This window comes from Catharus ustulatus, chromosome 1 (assembly GCF_009819885.2).
Source record: "Catharus ustulatus isolate bCatUst1 chromosome 1, bCatUst1.pri.v2, whole genome shotgun sequence".
NCBI lineage: Eukaryota > Metazoa > Chordata > Aves > Passeriformes > Turdidae > Catharus > Catharus ustulatus.
The window spans coordinates 81,323,228-81,342,313 of NC_046221.1; the positions used below are offsets into that span (position 1 = coordinate 81,323,228).

The 19,086-nt window shown below is 33.5% G+C and overlaps 1 protein-coding gene across 11 annotated transcripts in view; it reads left to right on the forward strand.

Annotated features, from left to right (window-relative positions):
- The window catches only part of CDH18 (cadherin 18), a 523,214-nt gene that overhangs the window by 436,443 nt on the left and 67,685 nt on the right, over nucleotides 1-19,086 (forward strand). For 9 of the 11 annotated variants that reach the window (XM_033079688.1, XM_033079757.1, XM_033079699.1 and 6 more), the window contains 2 exons: nucleotides 6,209-6,307; nucleotides 15,301-15,468. In XM_033079688.1, coding sequence (XP_032935579.1) covers nucleotides 6,209-6,307; nucleotides 15,301-15,468 — 267 coding nt within the window. The remainder of the gene's footprint in view (nucleotides 1-6,208; nucleotides 6,308-15,300; nucleotides 15,469-19,086) is intronic. The other 2 variants (XM_033079763.2, XM_033079772.2) reach the window with 1 other exon arrangement.

Below are 19,086 nucleotides of genomic sequence, written 5' to 3' on the forward strand. Positions count from 1 at the left end.
CGAAGGTCCAGTGATGATATGGAAAAAAAATCCGGTTTTCCTCTGGAGTCCAGGTAAAAGAGGGGGATTTGGTGTCCCAGAATTTCAGTTTTTATCTAGGTAGGAAAGACTTGGCTCTCCCCCCTGTCTGGAGCAACTCTCAATGGGATGAAGTAATTTTATCAGTCACACAGTGGGACTCAGTGGGCCATTAGCAGAAGATAACTGCCTGGAGGAAGGATGGGGGGTGCAAAGACAAAGAACATTGCCCTACTGGTTTCAATGGCTGGCCCAGTAGCAGAGTGTCTCCCACAGAGATAAAGATCACTGCCCCACCTGGTCACAACAGATAGTGATTAGAATAGATACTTTGATCACATCCTGTATTGTGGCCCAAGACAGCACGACTGGCGTGATTTTTACTAATTTATTACTTTGTTGCACGTGGATCCCCACTGCAAAAAAAATAAAAAGTGTGCCTTATAGTCTGATGCGCCTTATATATGGACAATGTTCGGAAATTTGCGAACTCCCGGAAGTGCGCCTTTTAATTCGCTATGCCTTATAGTTGTGAAATTACTGTATATTTCCTCCAGAGAAAGTGTAGCCTTAATAATGAGGCACAAATAAGAAAAAGCATTGTGCAGCTTTCAGACTACATAATTGCAGGTCTGGCAGATAAAAAAAAAAAAAAAAAAAAAAAAAAAAAAGCAACACTTTTTCAGATATGAGAAAAGGTTAAGTTCTTCCTATATTTTCTCACTATTTGCTCAATATGTCCCTTTGAATAAAACACATATGTAATTATCAATATGTCCTTTATGACATTATAGAATATGAATTTAATTCATAAATCTCTGGTTTGACAAGTCAGTCTTTTTATATGCCTTTATAATAACAACAGCACAAAAAAATCTGTTTTGACAGGATGACGAGAATTTATGGTGTTCATGCAGGACTGTCATACACAGACATCTTCAGTCCTTTGCTAGAAATAGCTTTCAAAAATGTATCTAAGACCACTTATGTGGAATTGGGATGACCTCAAAAAATGTTCCCTATGTGCTGGATTTGTAAAGCTTAAATAAATAGTGAGAACTTTTAAAATGCATAGAGCTGCAATCATAGACAATACAAGGGAAGATATTTAGTGTCTCTGGACACTAAAGTACAGCACTTTTCCTGAAATCAAAATGGAATGGTAATCTAGGTTTGAATTATATACCTACTTTATGCAGCAGTCATACTCTGAGCAGCACCTTTCTAAAACTTGAAAATAGAAAGGGACTATTGCTATGGGTCAAAGGGGCTGCTCTGGAGCCAGCTGACCTGGGCTGCTTTCTAATAATCCCCAAGTATTTGCTGTGCATCATGATATGTATTGCGTATAAAAATTGCAAGGAGCTCTGAGTCAGAAGTGTGTGCCCAAATAGTCAGTTCATTTACTAGTCTGTGAAGCCCTGGGTTTGTCATGGACATGCATTCATTTCCCAGGACATGGGAGTTCCTGGTTTTGATTCTCACCTGGCACCAATAGGGAAGATTAACTGACTGACAAATAATAGCCCGACATTGGACTGTTGGAGATTTGTTCCTAAATGTTCTGCCATTTGGTGAATATCACTTAGGCAGTCATACATCTTAGTATTATCCAGGATAAAACAAATGATCAAACCCTTCTTTCTCCCAATCTAATCATTGTCCCTTGCTTTACACAGAATGATTGAATCCTTTTTATTATTCTAAAAATCTGTTTTATAGATACAAGAAATTAAGGGTGTAGAAAATTATGTGAAATTTCATTGTCCAGGGTCAGGGCTGATTTCTCAGAGACAAGTGGGCATGCTTAATTGCAGGTCATGTTTTTAAATGACTGTTTTAAGGCATTTAGAATTGAAAACTGCACCTTTTAACTATATTATCTTGCTATAGTGTAAAGAAAATTATCTTGCTAGGGCTTTAATTTTTTTCAGAATTAGAACAAAAATAGAAGATTGAATACTCTGAGACAACTTTTAGAAACCTCAAATATCTTGTTCTCAATAAAGAGAATTTGTTACAAGCAGAGCTCTATAGTCATGTCTTTTCCAAACTATGCATGTATAGGGCATTAAATTATCTTAAGATCCTGAGGATACATGTGCCATCTTCCTTTGACAAATGAAATCTTTAGAAAGGGTACTAGAAGTCTGTTCTTCAATCTTTCTGTAAATGACTTCTGTAACACATTTCACAAAAAACCCTACATGATATTGTACTACTGTTACGGAACACCATGTGAAAGTTTTGTGCATGTCAAAATATAATGTTAAGGTTAACTTTTTTGTCTCCTGAAAATCAGAATGCAATTTCTTTTTATGTCTTTGGAAGTATTTTAAAAATGTATTAGAACAGCATATCCTCTGAGGTTAACCTATAGATTTTCCCATACACAAGTGAATGTCTGTCACTAAAAAAGAATTTTACAAATGTAAGAGTTTAGAATTAAAATTAAGAAACTTTTGTTGACGGAAATGGGCAACATATACTCATACTAAAGGGACTACTGTGCACCATTTTCACTTCATGGACAATTATATATTAGAAGTTTTCTTCTTCAGAAGCATCAGAACTACTTAAATACAGCAGAAAAATAGCCATAACATTTGTGCAAATGTAAAATTCTATAAAATACTCATACTTCATTTTAATTATTGTTTTCCTGAGAGCTACCACAGCTAATTTTTGCAAATAACTGTCCTAGATCCAGGAAATACATAGTTCTTTGTACTTGTCTCTTGACTTAGATCTATTTAATTTTCAATATTTGACTGAATTTACAAAAGCTGAGTTTTAGGAAGTCAGAATTTTATTTCACAGACATACTGTTTGTTTACTTAAATTTTGTGTCATAAGGTGCAGTTCTAAATTTCTCCATGAGAGTTTCATTGGTAGAAGTATACAACTTAAAAAACTTCTTTCTGTAATTATTGCATGCTGTATATTGGAACATCACTGTGACTCTGTACCAGATAATGGACTTCACTTACATGCTGAACTGTCTCCAGTACACGAGATGGTAAAAGGCTCTGGAGAGTCTAAAATGTAAGAAGCAAAATGGGAAGGAGAGGTAAAGAGATTTTAATTCAATTGCTTGCTCCTAAGTGGAAGCAAATGGCCCAAATAAGTATACTGTCTGTGCATCCTGCTCTTGACCTCAAAATATTGATTCAAGTATATATTTTGTTCTTTGCCTTTGATTTTATTAATATTTTAGTATTAAAAAAAGGCATTTATTATCCAAATTCTCAGGAGCTGTAACAGAAATCTTGCTTATAGAAGACACTCTTCCCTGATACGAGCTTCCATCAGTAGTAACACCTGGAGAGAGAAAAACTCATCAACTAGATTACTGGATTGACAACTTAGTCCTAATCGTACTAAGAAGCTTTTTTGCCTAAAAATAACAGATTAGATTCTTTACTGGTATCAGTCCGCATAACTTCATTACCTTAATATGAAATATCTGGGTTTATACTGCATCAAGATTGACCACATGAGGTCCCACTCACCATAATCAGATATATAGTTTATGAAGGTCTTAAGGGGGATGGACAAAATTAGTATTTGACAGTTCCAAACATGGTAAGTGATAATAGTTGCGATATCTGCACTGGAAGACCTCCTGTCCACCCTGTTTGGGACTCCCCATTCATCCTGCTACCATGGATTTTAAAATTTTTTTTCTAGTACATGAGATAATTTTTTTAAATTGACTATCCCATGTGAAGATGCATGTAAATTTCTTTAGATATGCTGTTTCATATTACTTCAAATAATTCTATAGATTTAGAAAATGTAGCAACACTTTCAGAGAAATGCTTGCTATAGTAGATTCAATTTAGAGGATAGACTTATACAGACATATATAAAGAAAACACTGGGTAAAAATGTTTTTGTGTTTCATTCAGTTAAAGAAGAATGTTGAAAAGATTTCAAAATGAAAACTTGTATACTGCTCTGAATTACTGTTTCATTTTCTCCTTATAATAAGAAACAGGGTATTTTTATATAGCCTGTGTTGTGGTGTTAAAGAACCATTAGGCCAAGAATAATAATTTAACCTGACAATAGGTAGTTAAACAAAGTGAGTGATTGAACCTTAACTCTAAATAGCCTTCCTCCTTATGAACTTTAAGAAACAATCTTAGGGAATCAGTTGTTGGGTTTTTTGTTGTTTTTTGGTTCGGGATTTTTTTGTTTTGTTTTTGTTTTTTTTAATTAATTGTTTTGGGGGTTTTTTAGTTTATATTTAAAAATTGCAGTAATATTATACTTTAAAGTCAATCACATTGAGGAAGACTGCTTTGCTTTTTGTAATTGAAAGTTTATTTCCTAATGATTGGTTGACAAATATATTTTAATAAGTTTCAGTGAATCTTCATGTAATTATTTAGAACATGTACTTAGAGCAATCACTGACCTTTTGTACCAAACTTTAAATCAAGGTAAACCTATTATCTGTATTGTCCTTTGTTGATTTTTTTTATATAAAATGGAGAAATTGAAAATAATTTTAGAAAATTTTATGTGCTTATGAAAGGACAGATTGAGGATATTGAGGTTCACTTTAAGTCATTCCGATCCTCAGAAGGCAAGAATTTGCACAAAATAGAACCCCAGTGAAGGAAAAAACCTCACTGACACTTATTGATCTGCTTTCTTGCACTTTGCTTGTTAAGCTTATTGATAACTGAGCAAGTAAGTTGAGTCTTAAATTGGTAGGTTTTGTTCTTTTCTCATAGGGAAAATTGAAACCTGATGGTACAAACGAAGACTGTTGCATTTTTGGGTAATTTTAAATGAGAATGGTAAGTAGGAAGAAGAAAAGGAAAGAATAATTGTTTTCCTTTCCTTTTTTTCTTACAGAACCCAGCATGGAAATATGTAGTATAGGGTGCTGGGAATTATGATACTTGTGATGTGGCTCATGAAGTTGTACAATTTTCCTCACTTTGGGTGACAAATCATTACTTTTCCAGGAAAAATAACAAAGTGCATGCAGAGTTATTCCTGAATAAGTCTTGCTCCAGTAAGACTTTGTCAGGGTCAGACATAATATTTCAATGTTGTGATTTCTCTAAATTCAGAACAATTTCGAATGCAGACAATACTTGTTTCAAGTCAAGAGGTGTTCAATGCTAATATGTACAGCAGAAGTTGAGCACTTTGTTGAATAAAGTATTCACTCAAATTAGAAGGAGAAAAGCTGTATAAAATTGAGTTCTGTCATATTTTATATTTTGTGTGACCTTATTTAGAAGTTTTTTACTTTATTGTAGTGTGAGAATGCATCTTTTCAACAAGTTACACCGATAATTCAGTAATCCAGTAATCATTTTTTTGATCGCAGTGTACTGTAACGAATGAGCAACAAAAACTGCTGTTTTCAGCCAGTTGTAAGATTTATTGTACTTCCAGGTAAAGATTTATCTTTTCTCTGACTAGATCTATCTGACTTTTAGGTCAATAATTCCTGATTGAGTCTCAAGAGAAGTCAATAGCTACCTATTATGTCACCTAATACACAAAGATTTTGTGGATGTTTGGTCTAAGAAAGAAAACAACATTTGTGAACATGTGTCAGATTGTTTGTGATAAGATTCCTTTAAATTTTATTTATATATCACCATCAGTATTGCATCCATAAGAAAATTCTGAAAATTACAGTTCACCTAGAGCTACCACATACATATTTTCAGCATTCAAAAATATCTATTTGCTATCTGCCATGGTTCCTCAATCAGCCTTCTGTTTATCCAGAGTACAGTTCTTAGATATTTTTTCTCTTATGCAGAGTTTGAACTAATATTTTCATTGTGTGAATAGATTAGGATTTTTACACAAGCACAGAAATTTTAAAGAATTTGTAAAGTTTTTGGTCATTAATTTTGCTTTTCAAGAGAATAGTATGATAATATTTTTTCCTAGAATTTTTCTTTCAAGGACCTCTAAGGAAACCAGTTACTCATATTTTAAGGTATTTGTTGTATCATATATACAAATATACATATATTTACACTCTGATATACTGAATCTAACACTAAAGCACTTCCCACAATTAAGAATTCATTTTTAATTGATGGTATTCAGCTGGTTATAGAATGTAATTTTTTTTTTTTTTTTAAAGTAATAGTTTGCATGGCCACTGTCATAGGACATTAACAGAATTGTTTTCATTGCAATCCAGGTGCCTGGGATAGATGGAAAAAGTATTCACACTTCCATATTGACACCAGTCTCAATGCATTTCATTCACACTTTGCAGATAAGCATGCTGAAGTGCTCGGTAAGGTTGCACCATAAGTGACTTATAAAAATTGCATGCTATGCCATACTCCTACAACATCCTTAACACAGTATGCAAGGGTCAGTGAAGCACTGCAGTTCAGTAGAATGCTCGTGGGTGTGTAAGGAATGAGTGTCACAGGGAGAAAAGGACATAACCAATTTGTAAATGCTTGGTGTGTTGGCTAAGCAGGTTTTCTTACTAACAGATAATATGAATTACAGGTCTTCACCTTTAGTCAGTTGTAACTAAATTATTCAACAGATTAAATTTTGTCCAGATGTGGAATATTTTCAAGACTGTATGTTGAATTCAGTTTTTTGGGGGATTTTTTTATTAGCTGGACACCCTTTTGGACCCATTATAAAGGGAAATGTTAGAATTTTATTATTTAGAAATTTATTTCATAAACTATTAGAAAGGGAAAGAAGAACAGTTCAATACTAGCAGTCTATTCTATTTTAAGACAGTAGGATTTCCAAGCTTGTGAATAAGTAGTTAGTTTTGAGGTTGTTTTAAGCTCTTTCTTGTCAAATGTGATTTCCTTTGAGAAGACTCATGTACTTAATTCCCATCTGCTATGTTCAGAGGTTACTGAATGCATCCCCTTTTTACTTAACTGCTTTGTTTGTTATGTGTCATTAAGTTGTTCCTCCTCACAAAAGATTAAATACACCTGTAAGAAGTTTATACCTGAAGAAATTGCATTTATTGAATAATTTAATCACTTCCAACATTCTTTGCCCTGGCCTTCACATTTTCTTGGTTCCTCTGCTTGCATATCTGATAAGTAAACTGTTGTGGAGAATGCCTCAATATCTAAACAGCATTAAGATATATGTTAGTCACGTCTATCTGTATCTAGGTAGGCTCCATTGCTATTATCTTGGCCTAACATTTCATTCTGTTATACAACCAACCATCACTTGTCAGCATCTGTGAGCAAACAATTATTCTGTTCCTCCTCCCTTGGGGTACAAATTCTTCTCTGCTCTTTAAATGCATTTTAAATTGAATTCTCAAAAACCACATTTTCAACAGAGCGATAGCATCATACTTCTGCAGGCTTTATCTGAGTCACATGCCTACTACATGAACAGAGTTTGAGCATCATAGTGGTCAAGGTGGAGGATCTGACCATTTACCCATTTTGGCTTCTAGCAACATATTTCTTCAGAACTAAAGAAATGCCAGTAATTCAGGTTCCAATTCCAAAGAACTCATGAGTCTGTGCAAAAGCACCAAGATGTCTTCTATCAAAATCAAATTACTTAATCACGCACAATTATGCAGAGAATTATTATTTGGTGGCAGGTTGTCAAGACACAGGAATGCTTATTATTCTAAGTCAATCTTTAAGGCTTTCTTCTACTTATCATACCACATCTTCAACAATTTTGTGCAGAAAAAATGTGTGTTCAAAAATGAAAAAAACAATTTTACAAGAGCTTAAAACCACTCAGGTAGGAGATTTGGTTGAAAGCATGCTTAACTATATTTTTATGCCTGAAAAATCATAGGAATTTATGTGCAATTTGTACTTCAAAAGAAACTACTCTCACATTTTTAGGAATTATATTGAAAAATAGTTTCTGAGGAATTAACACTTTTTTTGAAGTATTTTCAGAATCTGGACCCAAAAAAAGGGCCAATTTTCTACTTTTCTTCACCCTGAATTGTTGACTCTTTGGGAACAGAAATAGATTAATGGGGGACCTATAATTATTGTCCAGTCCCAAATCTAAGAAGGATTGCAGATTCCCCTTGAGTAAAGTAGATTAGCAAGTCTGCAGAATTTAAATGTATGTCAGTTTCCTGAAAGGCCAAGCAAAACCAGTTTGCAATATGAGGCTGGCAAATTTGGGCAAAAAATACAGAAGCTAGAAAGAATTTAATAAATTATAAAATTGAAATAGCAATATTGCCCTTCCATGTGTTTTTCCAGAAAATAGGCCATACTAAACAAACCTGATTTCTTTGTTTTATGAAATGGCAGGTTATATCTCAAGAGAGGATTGCCATGCTCATGCAATTCTAGTTACAGTAATTTCACGATTATAAGCCGCACCATTTTGACTAAAATTTTGGTCCGAACCCAAAGTGTGTCATATAATCAGGTGCGGCTTATATATGGACAAAGAATGAAAAGTTGCTGTTTTAATTTGGAGGACAGGTGTCTGCTGAGAAAGGCAGAAGCTTCTCTTTGAAATGGAGAATGTAAACCCTCTCCCTCCAAATTATTATCATTTTGAAATCAAGGGGTTTTCAGGCAAAAATATGGGAACTAGGAATAACAGTTCTTTACTAGGAAAATTAAAATAGAAATATAATACTACAAAGAAACAAACTCCAAACCTTGACAAAGTCAGAGTACAACCTGACACCCTGTCAGGCAGGGTGTTGGTAGCAGTCCCATTCAATGGTGGCTGCATCCTCCTGCAGTGACAGATGTGATTCAGTTGAAGCAGTGCTCCTGTAGAAGGTGCAGTTTCCCTCCAGAGGTCCAGTGGAGATGTGGAGAAATCCAGTTTTCCTCTGGAGTCCAGTGGAGAAAGGGGCTCCCTTAGTGTCCCAAAACCTCTGTTTTTATTTTCGTAAGAAATGTTGGGTTCTTCCCCCTGGCTGGAGCAACTTCCAATGGGATGAAGTAATTTTATCAGTCACACAGTGGGACTTAATGGGCCATTAGCAGAAAATGACTCGCTGGAGGAAGGCTGGGTTGTGAAAAAATAAAGGACAATGCCCTGTTTCGTTTTAACGGATGGCCCATTAGCAGAATATCTATCGTTGACATAAGGATCACTGCCCCCACCTTCAACAGATGGTGATAGAATAGATACCTTTTATCACACCCTGTATTGTAATGTGTGGCTTATAATCAGGTGCGGCTTATTATTGTGAAATTACTGCAACTAGATAGCAATTAGTAGTAGTGACAAAGCACATATTAAATGGTTATGAATTGGCTACCTGGAAGGTAGGAAAAAAGATATCATCAAGACAGAATTCTCATGAAAAAAAGAGATTCCTCCAGGTAATTCACAGGGACCAGTGTAAGACCAATTCTATTCAACATCTTTCTGTGTAGATTAAAAGTAAACAAAAGACTACTGCTGACAATATTTTTGGATGACTATTTCTATAATAGTTATCCCTTTGATTACAGAATTTGCATATTGCACATTAGAGTTTATTGTCTTCTTTCTGGAGATGTCATGGCAAATTTTAAATTTAATTAATTTGATTGTCCCATTATGACAATTGGCAGGTACTGTGATTACATTTGGTATCCATGCAATTGCCACATAAATTTGTGTGATTTTCACTCAGTTAGTGAAAATTTCTTCAGATTCCTTAATTTAGGAAACATAAGCAAAATACTTTCTTTGATTTTGTAAATTTTCTGTTACTCCAAAAGATTTTAGTGAAGGCTGTTTTTGCTAATAGTTATTTTAAAATATTTTTTTCTCCTGAGAGTATTCACTGCAGTACGATCAGTCTGGTCAATCTGCCTCTTCTTTTGATAGCAAATGAATGCTATTCTAGCCTCATTCTTTAAAATTGTTATTATTTTCCTTTTAAAATATTCTTATATTTCAGTACTTTTTTTTTTTTTTTTTTTTTTTTAGCAGTTGTCCTTAAATTCATGCATTTCATTCAATGACAATTTTCTTTAAGGAAGGATGTAGTGTCTTTCAGGACTACAGTCATGACTGTGAGAGAAAATTGACCACTAATTGTCATTTCTATAGTGCTATGACCTTCATCCGTGAAGTGTGTAGGTATGTCCCTGTAAAGGAACAAAGTGTTCGTTATATAAAGCAGATTGAGTCAAAGGGCTAGATTAAAAAAAAAATCTTTATTACAGAAGAATTCAGAACATGGAGTAAGACCACACCTTTATATTGCAGATTTCTGTTTACGGTTCCATTTTTAACTAAATCACAAATTCAAGTCAACTTGTATTGAGAGTTCTAAATTTTAACTTTATTTTAAAATTTTAAGGACAAAAAGTATTTGCTGACATTTTTAGTATTCATCTTAAAATGAAATAATTGTGTTTCTCTTTCAACGTAGAATAATATTAGAATTTGAAATATGTTTTAATATATACAATATGTTCAGAATACTAAGTTATAATGAAATAGGCTAAATTCATACCCTAGAAAAGCAGTGATAAAAATAGTGCTTTTCTTCTGAAAGAACAAATAATATTAATGAAATTGCCATCCACAACACTTCAAATCCCTCAGTAAATTGTAAACTCCAATATTTAGTTAACTATTAAATAGATACTTAAAATTGCATTTGAATCATAATTGTCTATGATCATGGCAATACAGGTATATAAGAAATTAGAATATGGGGGATTAAATGTGACCTACTGGCCCTTCATCAAATCTCTAGTGACCATGCTCATGTTCCAATAACAGAATGGAAGTTTTCCAATCAAACAAATACTTACTTCCCATGACAAAACAGTTCACCATTAGAGTTGTGCGATTGTTTTCCTTTTGTTTTCCCCATTAGGTAGAAAACCTCTGAGCTCAAAATATTAAAAATGACCCTGTTTTATCTGGGGCAATTCAGATATCATGTAGGAGTAGGCTGTAAAATAAAGATGACTAAAATTCTTCAGTGGTTAGTGAATCTAAATGAGCTCTTATTTTGTGTAAGTAATAAGATAAACTCTTTCAAATGTACCAGACTAATGATAAGTACATAGTATAATACTTCAGTAAATGCTTAGATATGCACCTGGCTGTGGCAGATATTTTCTTAATATTTGTCTGAACTAGAATTAAAAAGTCTTAATTTTTTCAGTCTCAGTTACAGTAGGTCCTTCTGTTGTAGCTTTTCTTGTACGTAAGTTAAATAGTTCTTCACAGAATGCTAAAAAGGACAATATAACACTTTGTCAGATGTTGTAGAGCACAGAAGTATCTTTAAGAAAATTTGGTTTAAAAAAGGTATTGAATGCTATTCAGTTACAGAAATTAATTCAGAGAACCTGAGAGGGAAGTAAAACTTGCAAAAAATAAAGTTATTTTCAGGGCTTTCTCAAATCCAGAGGTGTTGGGGAAAAGGAAAGAAAAGGAGCTATCCTCAATAGTAGATATAGCAATCTTTCATCTCAGTGTTCTTTTTTCTCAGTTTTATCTGATACTTTGAGGATAAATGTAGGATCATAATGAAGAAATATCTTGATTGCAAAAGGTTGTGAAGAACTGTCAGTCAGAGAAAGAAACTTGTGTGGTTACGGGCAAGAGCAAGAAAAGCATATTCAAGTTTAATAGCATTATAGAGTAAAATTACTTATAAGACATATTATTTAATTTTTGTTAGCCCTGTGAGTAGCAGGGGGTAGGACTTCATCCTTATTGGTCCTATTCACATTAAGAAATTCTACAGTTCTACAGTAATTCTGGTCTCATTAATTTGGAAATGTCACTGAACTAAAATGCCATGGGTCTATTAGTCAATCAAAGATCAACCATGAATGTAATGTATTCCATACGAAAAATAAAAATGTTGCAATTTTAAAAGGTGGTATTACAATTTTAATTGGGAAAGAAAGTAGGTTTCTCATCATGCATGGTCAAGAAAGATAAATTCAATTTAGAAAATGTTCTTTCCAAAACGGGTGAAACTGTTGAAACACACAAACCAAAAATATTAAAATTTAAAAAACCTAGCAAAACTGGTGTGCTTTAGAGGTGAATAAACTTAGAAGTTAGAAGAAAATGTGGTTTTGGGAGAGCTTTCCATGTGAGAAAAAAAAAAAACATCTCTCATAATTTTAAAATGGAAATAGGTATGACAGGGCAGAGGTCCAAAGCTGTGTGTTCTTCCCAGCTCTAGTCCAACAGATTTACCCTTCCATATGTTGCATTTAATTTTTTTGCATAGCAGTCAAACTTCTGTAAAAATTCTTTACTTAATACCAGTAACAGTATGGGGTGTACCTGTAATGACATCTGCATCTTTTTTTCCTTTAATTTTCTTGTTTTTCTTTCCTACTAAATATGGAAAAATACTGAAGGCATAGCTGAAAAGTACTTGGTTAACAGGGTCACAGTGCTGCCTAAAACATATGAGGCAAAATTACGGCTGTGTTTAAATTTAAAAACCTTTAACAGCTTTCTTTTTCAGGTTTTTTGGTAAATGTTTTAGTCAGGGAAATCTCTCTGTTAAGATTAACGTCCTGTCTTCTTGTGGGATATATAGCTACCCCTGCCAAACATACAGAAGATACTCAGGGGCAATTCCTACTTTAAAAGAAACCTCTGGAGCATTTAATATTATCCTAGTGAAAAAGCAACTAGGTTCTCCTTGCACATTTTGGGATCAATAGTGAAACTTGAAATTATGCATGATTTTAGTGCTGCGCTGCCAGGACAGTTGGACCTGCTAGTGACAAGGACAGAGCATAAGGGTCCTCACACTAGTCACATGCCTCATAGTGGCGATATGATTTCAGAATGTATAATTGTGTATGTAACCCAGGAAAAAGAAGGAACTAAATCTTTTCTCACTTTTGATGGGCCAGCCCATCAAAAGTTTAAAACTAGTTTTCTTATTCTAAACTTTGCATACAAGGCTTTGAAATTAAGAACCTACCCAATTTCATTGTCTCAGTTTTCAGAGAAGGGGAATCTGGTGCAAGTGAGAGAGATGAAGCGATTAATCTTGACTAGTCATCCACAAATCCTTATTAACTATCTCCAAGCCTTGATTCCATATCATACCCATTGAAGTAAAGTAAAGTAAGCATAAATAAGGGGAAATTCTGTTTGTCTAAATTAATTTAAAAATGCAAGTTGCTAATACTAGGAAGGATAGTGTAGAAGACATGTTCTATTATGTTACATTTCGTCTGTTACAAGTTGAAATGGTAACTTCTTTTAAAAAATCCCATACTTGGGATGGATGCATATGCATAAGCATGATACATTTGTTTTCAATATAAAAAACCCTAAATCAATTCATTTGAAAAGTCAAAGCAGGACACTCTCAGTTCTAGTACATTCCTATATTCCAATTTATCAGTAAAAAATGATTTTTCAGAACAGTAGTACCAGTTGTTGTGAACTATATTTATTTCGATGAAAATGCATATTTAAATTATAGCTGTTCCTTTTATCTAAATGACTGTGTAAATTTCCTTTTCTAAATTTAGAGTGTGTAGAAGTTGTGGTAATTTTCAATATGTCATGTTGCAATTTCTGAAAAAAAAAAAAAAAAAAAAAAAAAAAATTATCTTTCAACCGGTATAATTTTAAGGAGAAAAGTACTGACGAGCTAAACCAGACTGCTGTACTGTTTTTAGCCAGTTTGTCCAAATCTACACTTCTGATGGAGAGTAACTTACAGTGCAAAACAGTGTTAAAATAATTCTAAAACTGCATGGATGCTTTAAAAAAATATTCGTTGTGCATAGATGTCTTCATTTTTGCGTGAATTGCTTTCAGAACAGAATGGAAATAATGGTATAAGTTATATGAAATTTTCCATTTCATATGTAGTAATGGCTAAATGGTTTTACTGAAGAAATGCAAGGAAAGAATTTTAAAATACAAGAAAAATAATGCTCTGGGAAATACTTTTTACATAATCTGAAACTGTGAGAACCAAAAACTTGAGAATTGTGCTATGCATAAAAATTCTCCTGAAGGCTCTACTTCTTAAAATTCTTTGCACTGGTATTTATTATATGATTAAAATTAACCCAGAAGCAACATCTGATGATCCTATGGTATATTTACTTACTGGTTATAGCAGGAGCTCACTTTCAGAGTTCAATAGAAGTTAAACTAAAATTTTACCTCTTTAAAAATGTAATTATTAATAAATTGGACATTTTGCATATTTATTTATTTATTTCTATGAAACTCACTCCAGTCTACTAATGTCTTTTATGTACTGATGTGCTCAGAACTGGACCCAGAACTCCAGATTTGATGAGCAGAGGGGATGTCCTCCCTTGACCTGCTGGCAATGCATTTCGTGATGCACCCTGGGAAGATGTTGGCCTTGTTTGCTGCAAGGACACATTGCTGGATCATATTTGAATTGAGGAGCACACCAGATTGTTTTCTGAAAAACTCCTTCCCAGCTAGTCTATCCACAGCATGTACTGGTTCCCTGCCACTGCACTTGACACTTCTCTTTATTGAATTCCATGATTTCTCTGTCAGTCTGTGATCAAAGAAATTAGCCGGGTGTAATTTGCGGCTATTATCATAGGTGAAAAATGTCTCCTAATTTAAGCTGTGCCCACAGAATTGTCTGTCTATAGTTTTATTTTAACCTTTGCTTCTACATGTATAGGTAACTCAATGTGAAAAAAAAAATCAATGATGATGGATAAAAAATAGAATTTTAGGATCATTCATTTTGGTTTTCTCTCTCTAATATAGTCATAACAATAAAATCTCATCTTTTACTTTACTATTACTAATTAAGTCAAACAAACAAAGATCTTTATGACTGACATGTATAAAAAACAAAAATACCTTTTTTTGAGATTTGCCAAATAGGAAAATCTAGCTTTTGGGTAGTTTTAAGAAATACGTGATATATTAATTAAGTAATTACCTTTTGTTAGAAAATACCTTGTGTCTTATTCCTTGGGGTAACAGTTCCAATTCATTAGATTTTCTATTAAGTAACTATTTAAAGAGTTATAAGAGAAAACACTCTTATTTTGGCAATGCAATTTTCGGTCAGTAATGTTAGAAGTTAGATTAATTATTTAATGATATAATGATTGATTTAATAAATATTGTTTCAATTCCTTCATATTGTCCAGCAGATTTATTGTCTAGTGGTATCTGGAGTTCTGTTTTATATATGTATATATATGACACAAACAACTCAAAACAACCTAGCTCCATCTTTCCTTTAAAGAAAGGTTATGCCCAGCCTTTGCTCTTGCTTGAACAAGCTAATCCTGATATTTTGTTTGTTTTTTTGTTTTCTTTCTCTCACAGGAGTCATCAGGACTGCCTTGCACAATATGGACAGGGAAGCCAGAGAGCATTATTCCGTTGTCATTCAAGCCAAAGATATGGCTGGGCAGGTCGGAGGGCTGTCAGGGTCAACAACTGTAAATATCACACTCACAGATGTCAACGACAATCCACCCAGGTTTCCTCAGAGTATGTACAATTTCGACATATTTGGAAATCACTTTGATTTTCAGTGAAGTAAGAAGCTATTAACAAAATGCAGCTAGTAGTTAAATTCATGGGCAAAAGGCAGTTTGGAAAGCATTTGGATTCACCAATATTTTTTTAATTTTCCAGTATTTCCAGATAAAGCACAGAGATGGCACAGCAAAAATACTGAAACCAGTAAAAATTTTTTTCAGTCTAACCACTGGATAGTATTGAGATGGGTTACAAAGGTATACTCTTCCTATACGTGGCTTATTCTCCAGTTCTTGTTAAATGCATATTTCAAGAACTGTGTGATTTTGATCCCATGAGGAAATTATGATGTTCCTATGGTAGATAACAGCAATAAGGCAATTCATTAAAATATTTAACCCAACATGCCTTTGGCTGCTTCCATAAGCGTCTATCAATTTTTTCTTCTGCTTTTTTAATACCAAACTAAACTTTTAAGATTAATTATTACACTCAGCTGATCAAAATCTAAGATGTTTCTCACTATTGTTGACCAGTGGTGGAGCCTGACTTTATCATAGTTAAATGAATTGTTGATGTTGATTTGAAACAATGTTATCACGTGAATAAACACCAGAATAGAATATCTTAATGTGACCACTAATAGGAAGTTAATTTCTATTCAACTCATTGTTTAGACATTGATCTGACACAGTAGCTGGGATCTTGTAGGATTCTGAATTCTGTTGACAATTTATTTAAAAATCTTCTGGAACATAAAGGCATTTTCCTTGCAGATTGGCTCAAGACCAACAAGAATATTGTAATCTGGTCTCAGACCTTATGTGACCTGTTGTAGAACATAATGGATTGATACCTACAGGTACATCCACCAGAAAATGCATTAAGCTGTTTGAATTAAAAGATTTAGAAACCATTGTAGAGATCACAAGGTTCCAAGGAAAAACAAACACACGTTGTAAAAAATCTGGCCAAACAGTAAGTAGGCTTATTTAGGTGTTGTAGAAATTAGTATCTTCTCTGTCCCTCACAAAGACTTGAAAACATAAAGCTTTTGAAACACACCCTTAAATAAAATATATTCAACTCTATGTTCCAGAAATTCTTAATTGCATCCATTATTCTATGTAATACCTCCTAATGATTGGAAAGACAAAAGGTAAGGCTTATCTTTGAACAAGAGCTAAATTAAAAAGAATGTCCTAAGTTTCCTGCAAACTCAATGGATGCAGGAATGAATCCTTACGTACCAGGTTTCAAGAACTGGCCTCCTATTTTGAATGGAAGGGTTTAGACAGAAAACTGATTAGCAGGCAGAAACGTACATTAGAATATATATTTATCTGTATTAATATTTTCTCAGAAATCAAATAAATACAAAATGTTAATGTTATCATTTATATGTTTTAAGGGATTCTAATATCATTGAAAATGATGAAATTTCACATTCAATGAAAACTTATTAAGGCAGAATAAAATTGTATTTTAATATTTATTCTTTTTAACATTAATTATTATTTCTTGTACAAGTCTTGAAGAATACAAACATTTGCTTTCTTTCCTTACAGAAGATTTCTATACACAGTTATGGGTGACATTATTTCTTTACTCTTTTTCAAGAACTGTATTTTAAACCCCTTGCAAAATAGCAGTAGCTACATGTTAGTAATAAAGATTGAAAGGACAGCTGATCTAAAAAAGGCTGTTTTACATCATGAACTATATACACAAGTCTTACAGTAAAAGAAATAACTTCTTTGTTTATTTTTCCTCTCTTTCCTTTGTGTGCCATGATTTTCAGTTAAATTTCTCTTCAATTTCCTTATTAGACGGAATGCTAAATGAGACTTACTGAGGCTTGTCACATTCAGAATTGAATTCAAGGGAAGTGCTAACCAAAACTGCCTATATCGAGTGTATAACCCTTGGGACAGGCTGAGCCTCAGCTAAACCACATTCTTTTGGTTAGTTTTCCTTTTCTCCGTTACCATGCTTGTGAGTTTTGAATCTGATTCTAACTGTATGAGTATCTTGCTTGAGAATGTGCTGGGAAGTACATCTGATTGATGCTGTTATTATTTGATTTATTTATAAATAATCCTTGTTACATATATTGAAAAGAAGGTAGCTTTCTGGCTTTAGTGGATCAGTGTTCATTAGACATGAAAAATGCAGTAAGATGTGTAGGATTTTTCTGCTTAAAGAAATACTTTAAACCCCTACTTAAAACTTAGAAATAAAGTTGTAAATTTATCTGCTTGAAAGGGTTTATTGTGTTTTTCTCTGTATTCATGCAAAATAGAGCTGACTTTCTTCAAAGAAAGTCCTAACAGAGGAGTAACAGTTTTCCAAAATATATTAAAAAAAAATCCAGGAGGAATAATATGAAACAGGACTGCATAATTTTATCAGTCTGAGTTCTGATATAGGAAACATAGCTCAAAAATTCTGATTGCAAAACAGTAGTATGTCTCAAAAGTAGGAAAGGGGTCGTGAATTCAGCAGAAGAATAGCCTGAAACCTCACATATTTTTTGTTTATCAATTAGTTCTTGTGCATCTTGTATAATACTGATTTCTTTTTCTTTATCCTCATAAACTGCCTTTCATTTGAGAGACAAATAATAAATGAACTATCTATTTGATGTAAGTTGACAGACAGTGCTCTGCATGGGAAGATTTTTGCATCTCTTAGTTCTTGTTAGGTTTACTACTGATGGATCCCTGTGGTTGATGACTGAGGGTCCTAATTTCATAGTAATACATTTATTTCATAATTTGATAGAAGATATTCCATCTTCTAATGCTATTTCTATTAGCCCCGAGCAACATCAGAATATTCTGTATACTTTTCTTTCATTAATTCTCTCTGGTGTTGCTTAAGATGAATAAATTCTCTGTTTTGCTTTGTTTAGTATGAAGAGATTCTGATAGTATTAAGATCATCACACTAGGCAGAGGCTTCTTTTTACATGCTTTGCATATCAGGTGATAATTACTACATTCTGACCAGTGTGTAGAAGATCTATAGTTGCTGTGTCTAAATTCTAATATGTAGATTTTTTTTTTATATGTCTATCTCAGTTCCTTAGGATAAAGCAGAATTTAAATACAACTCATTACTTAAAACGTTTTTTTATAAAGCTTGATTTTTGAGGCTTGATAGTTTCATGGCAATAGTAAACATAATGCAAAATTATGTACATGCATAATTAATTCGACCCCTGTTTTTACAATATCATTATATGAAAAGTACACGACCATGTTTAAATAGGAATGCAATATGAAGATTCTCCTCTTAGTTCTGAAACTATAAACTCACATCCCAAAAACAGACATTAACTCTGTTCAGTGCGAGTAAGGTGTCCACCATGTGGCCTGTTAATATAACTCATTAGCTAACTAAGTGTAAAAGTATCGGCTACTCATTTTCTTTTGAAATTCATACTCTGGTGTGTTTTTTTCTGAATCCCCAGCTCCATGTAGTACATCCAGTTCTCATGGTTTCCTGTTATGAACTATCAGCACCCTCTCACTTCCCACTGCCATGTGCTGGCACCTGTCATGCCCTAGCTGGTGACTAGTCCAGGGCTATCTGCATTCACTTTTACTATTTGCCTCCTGTCAA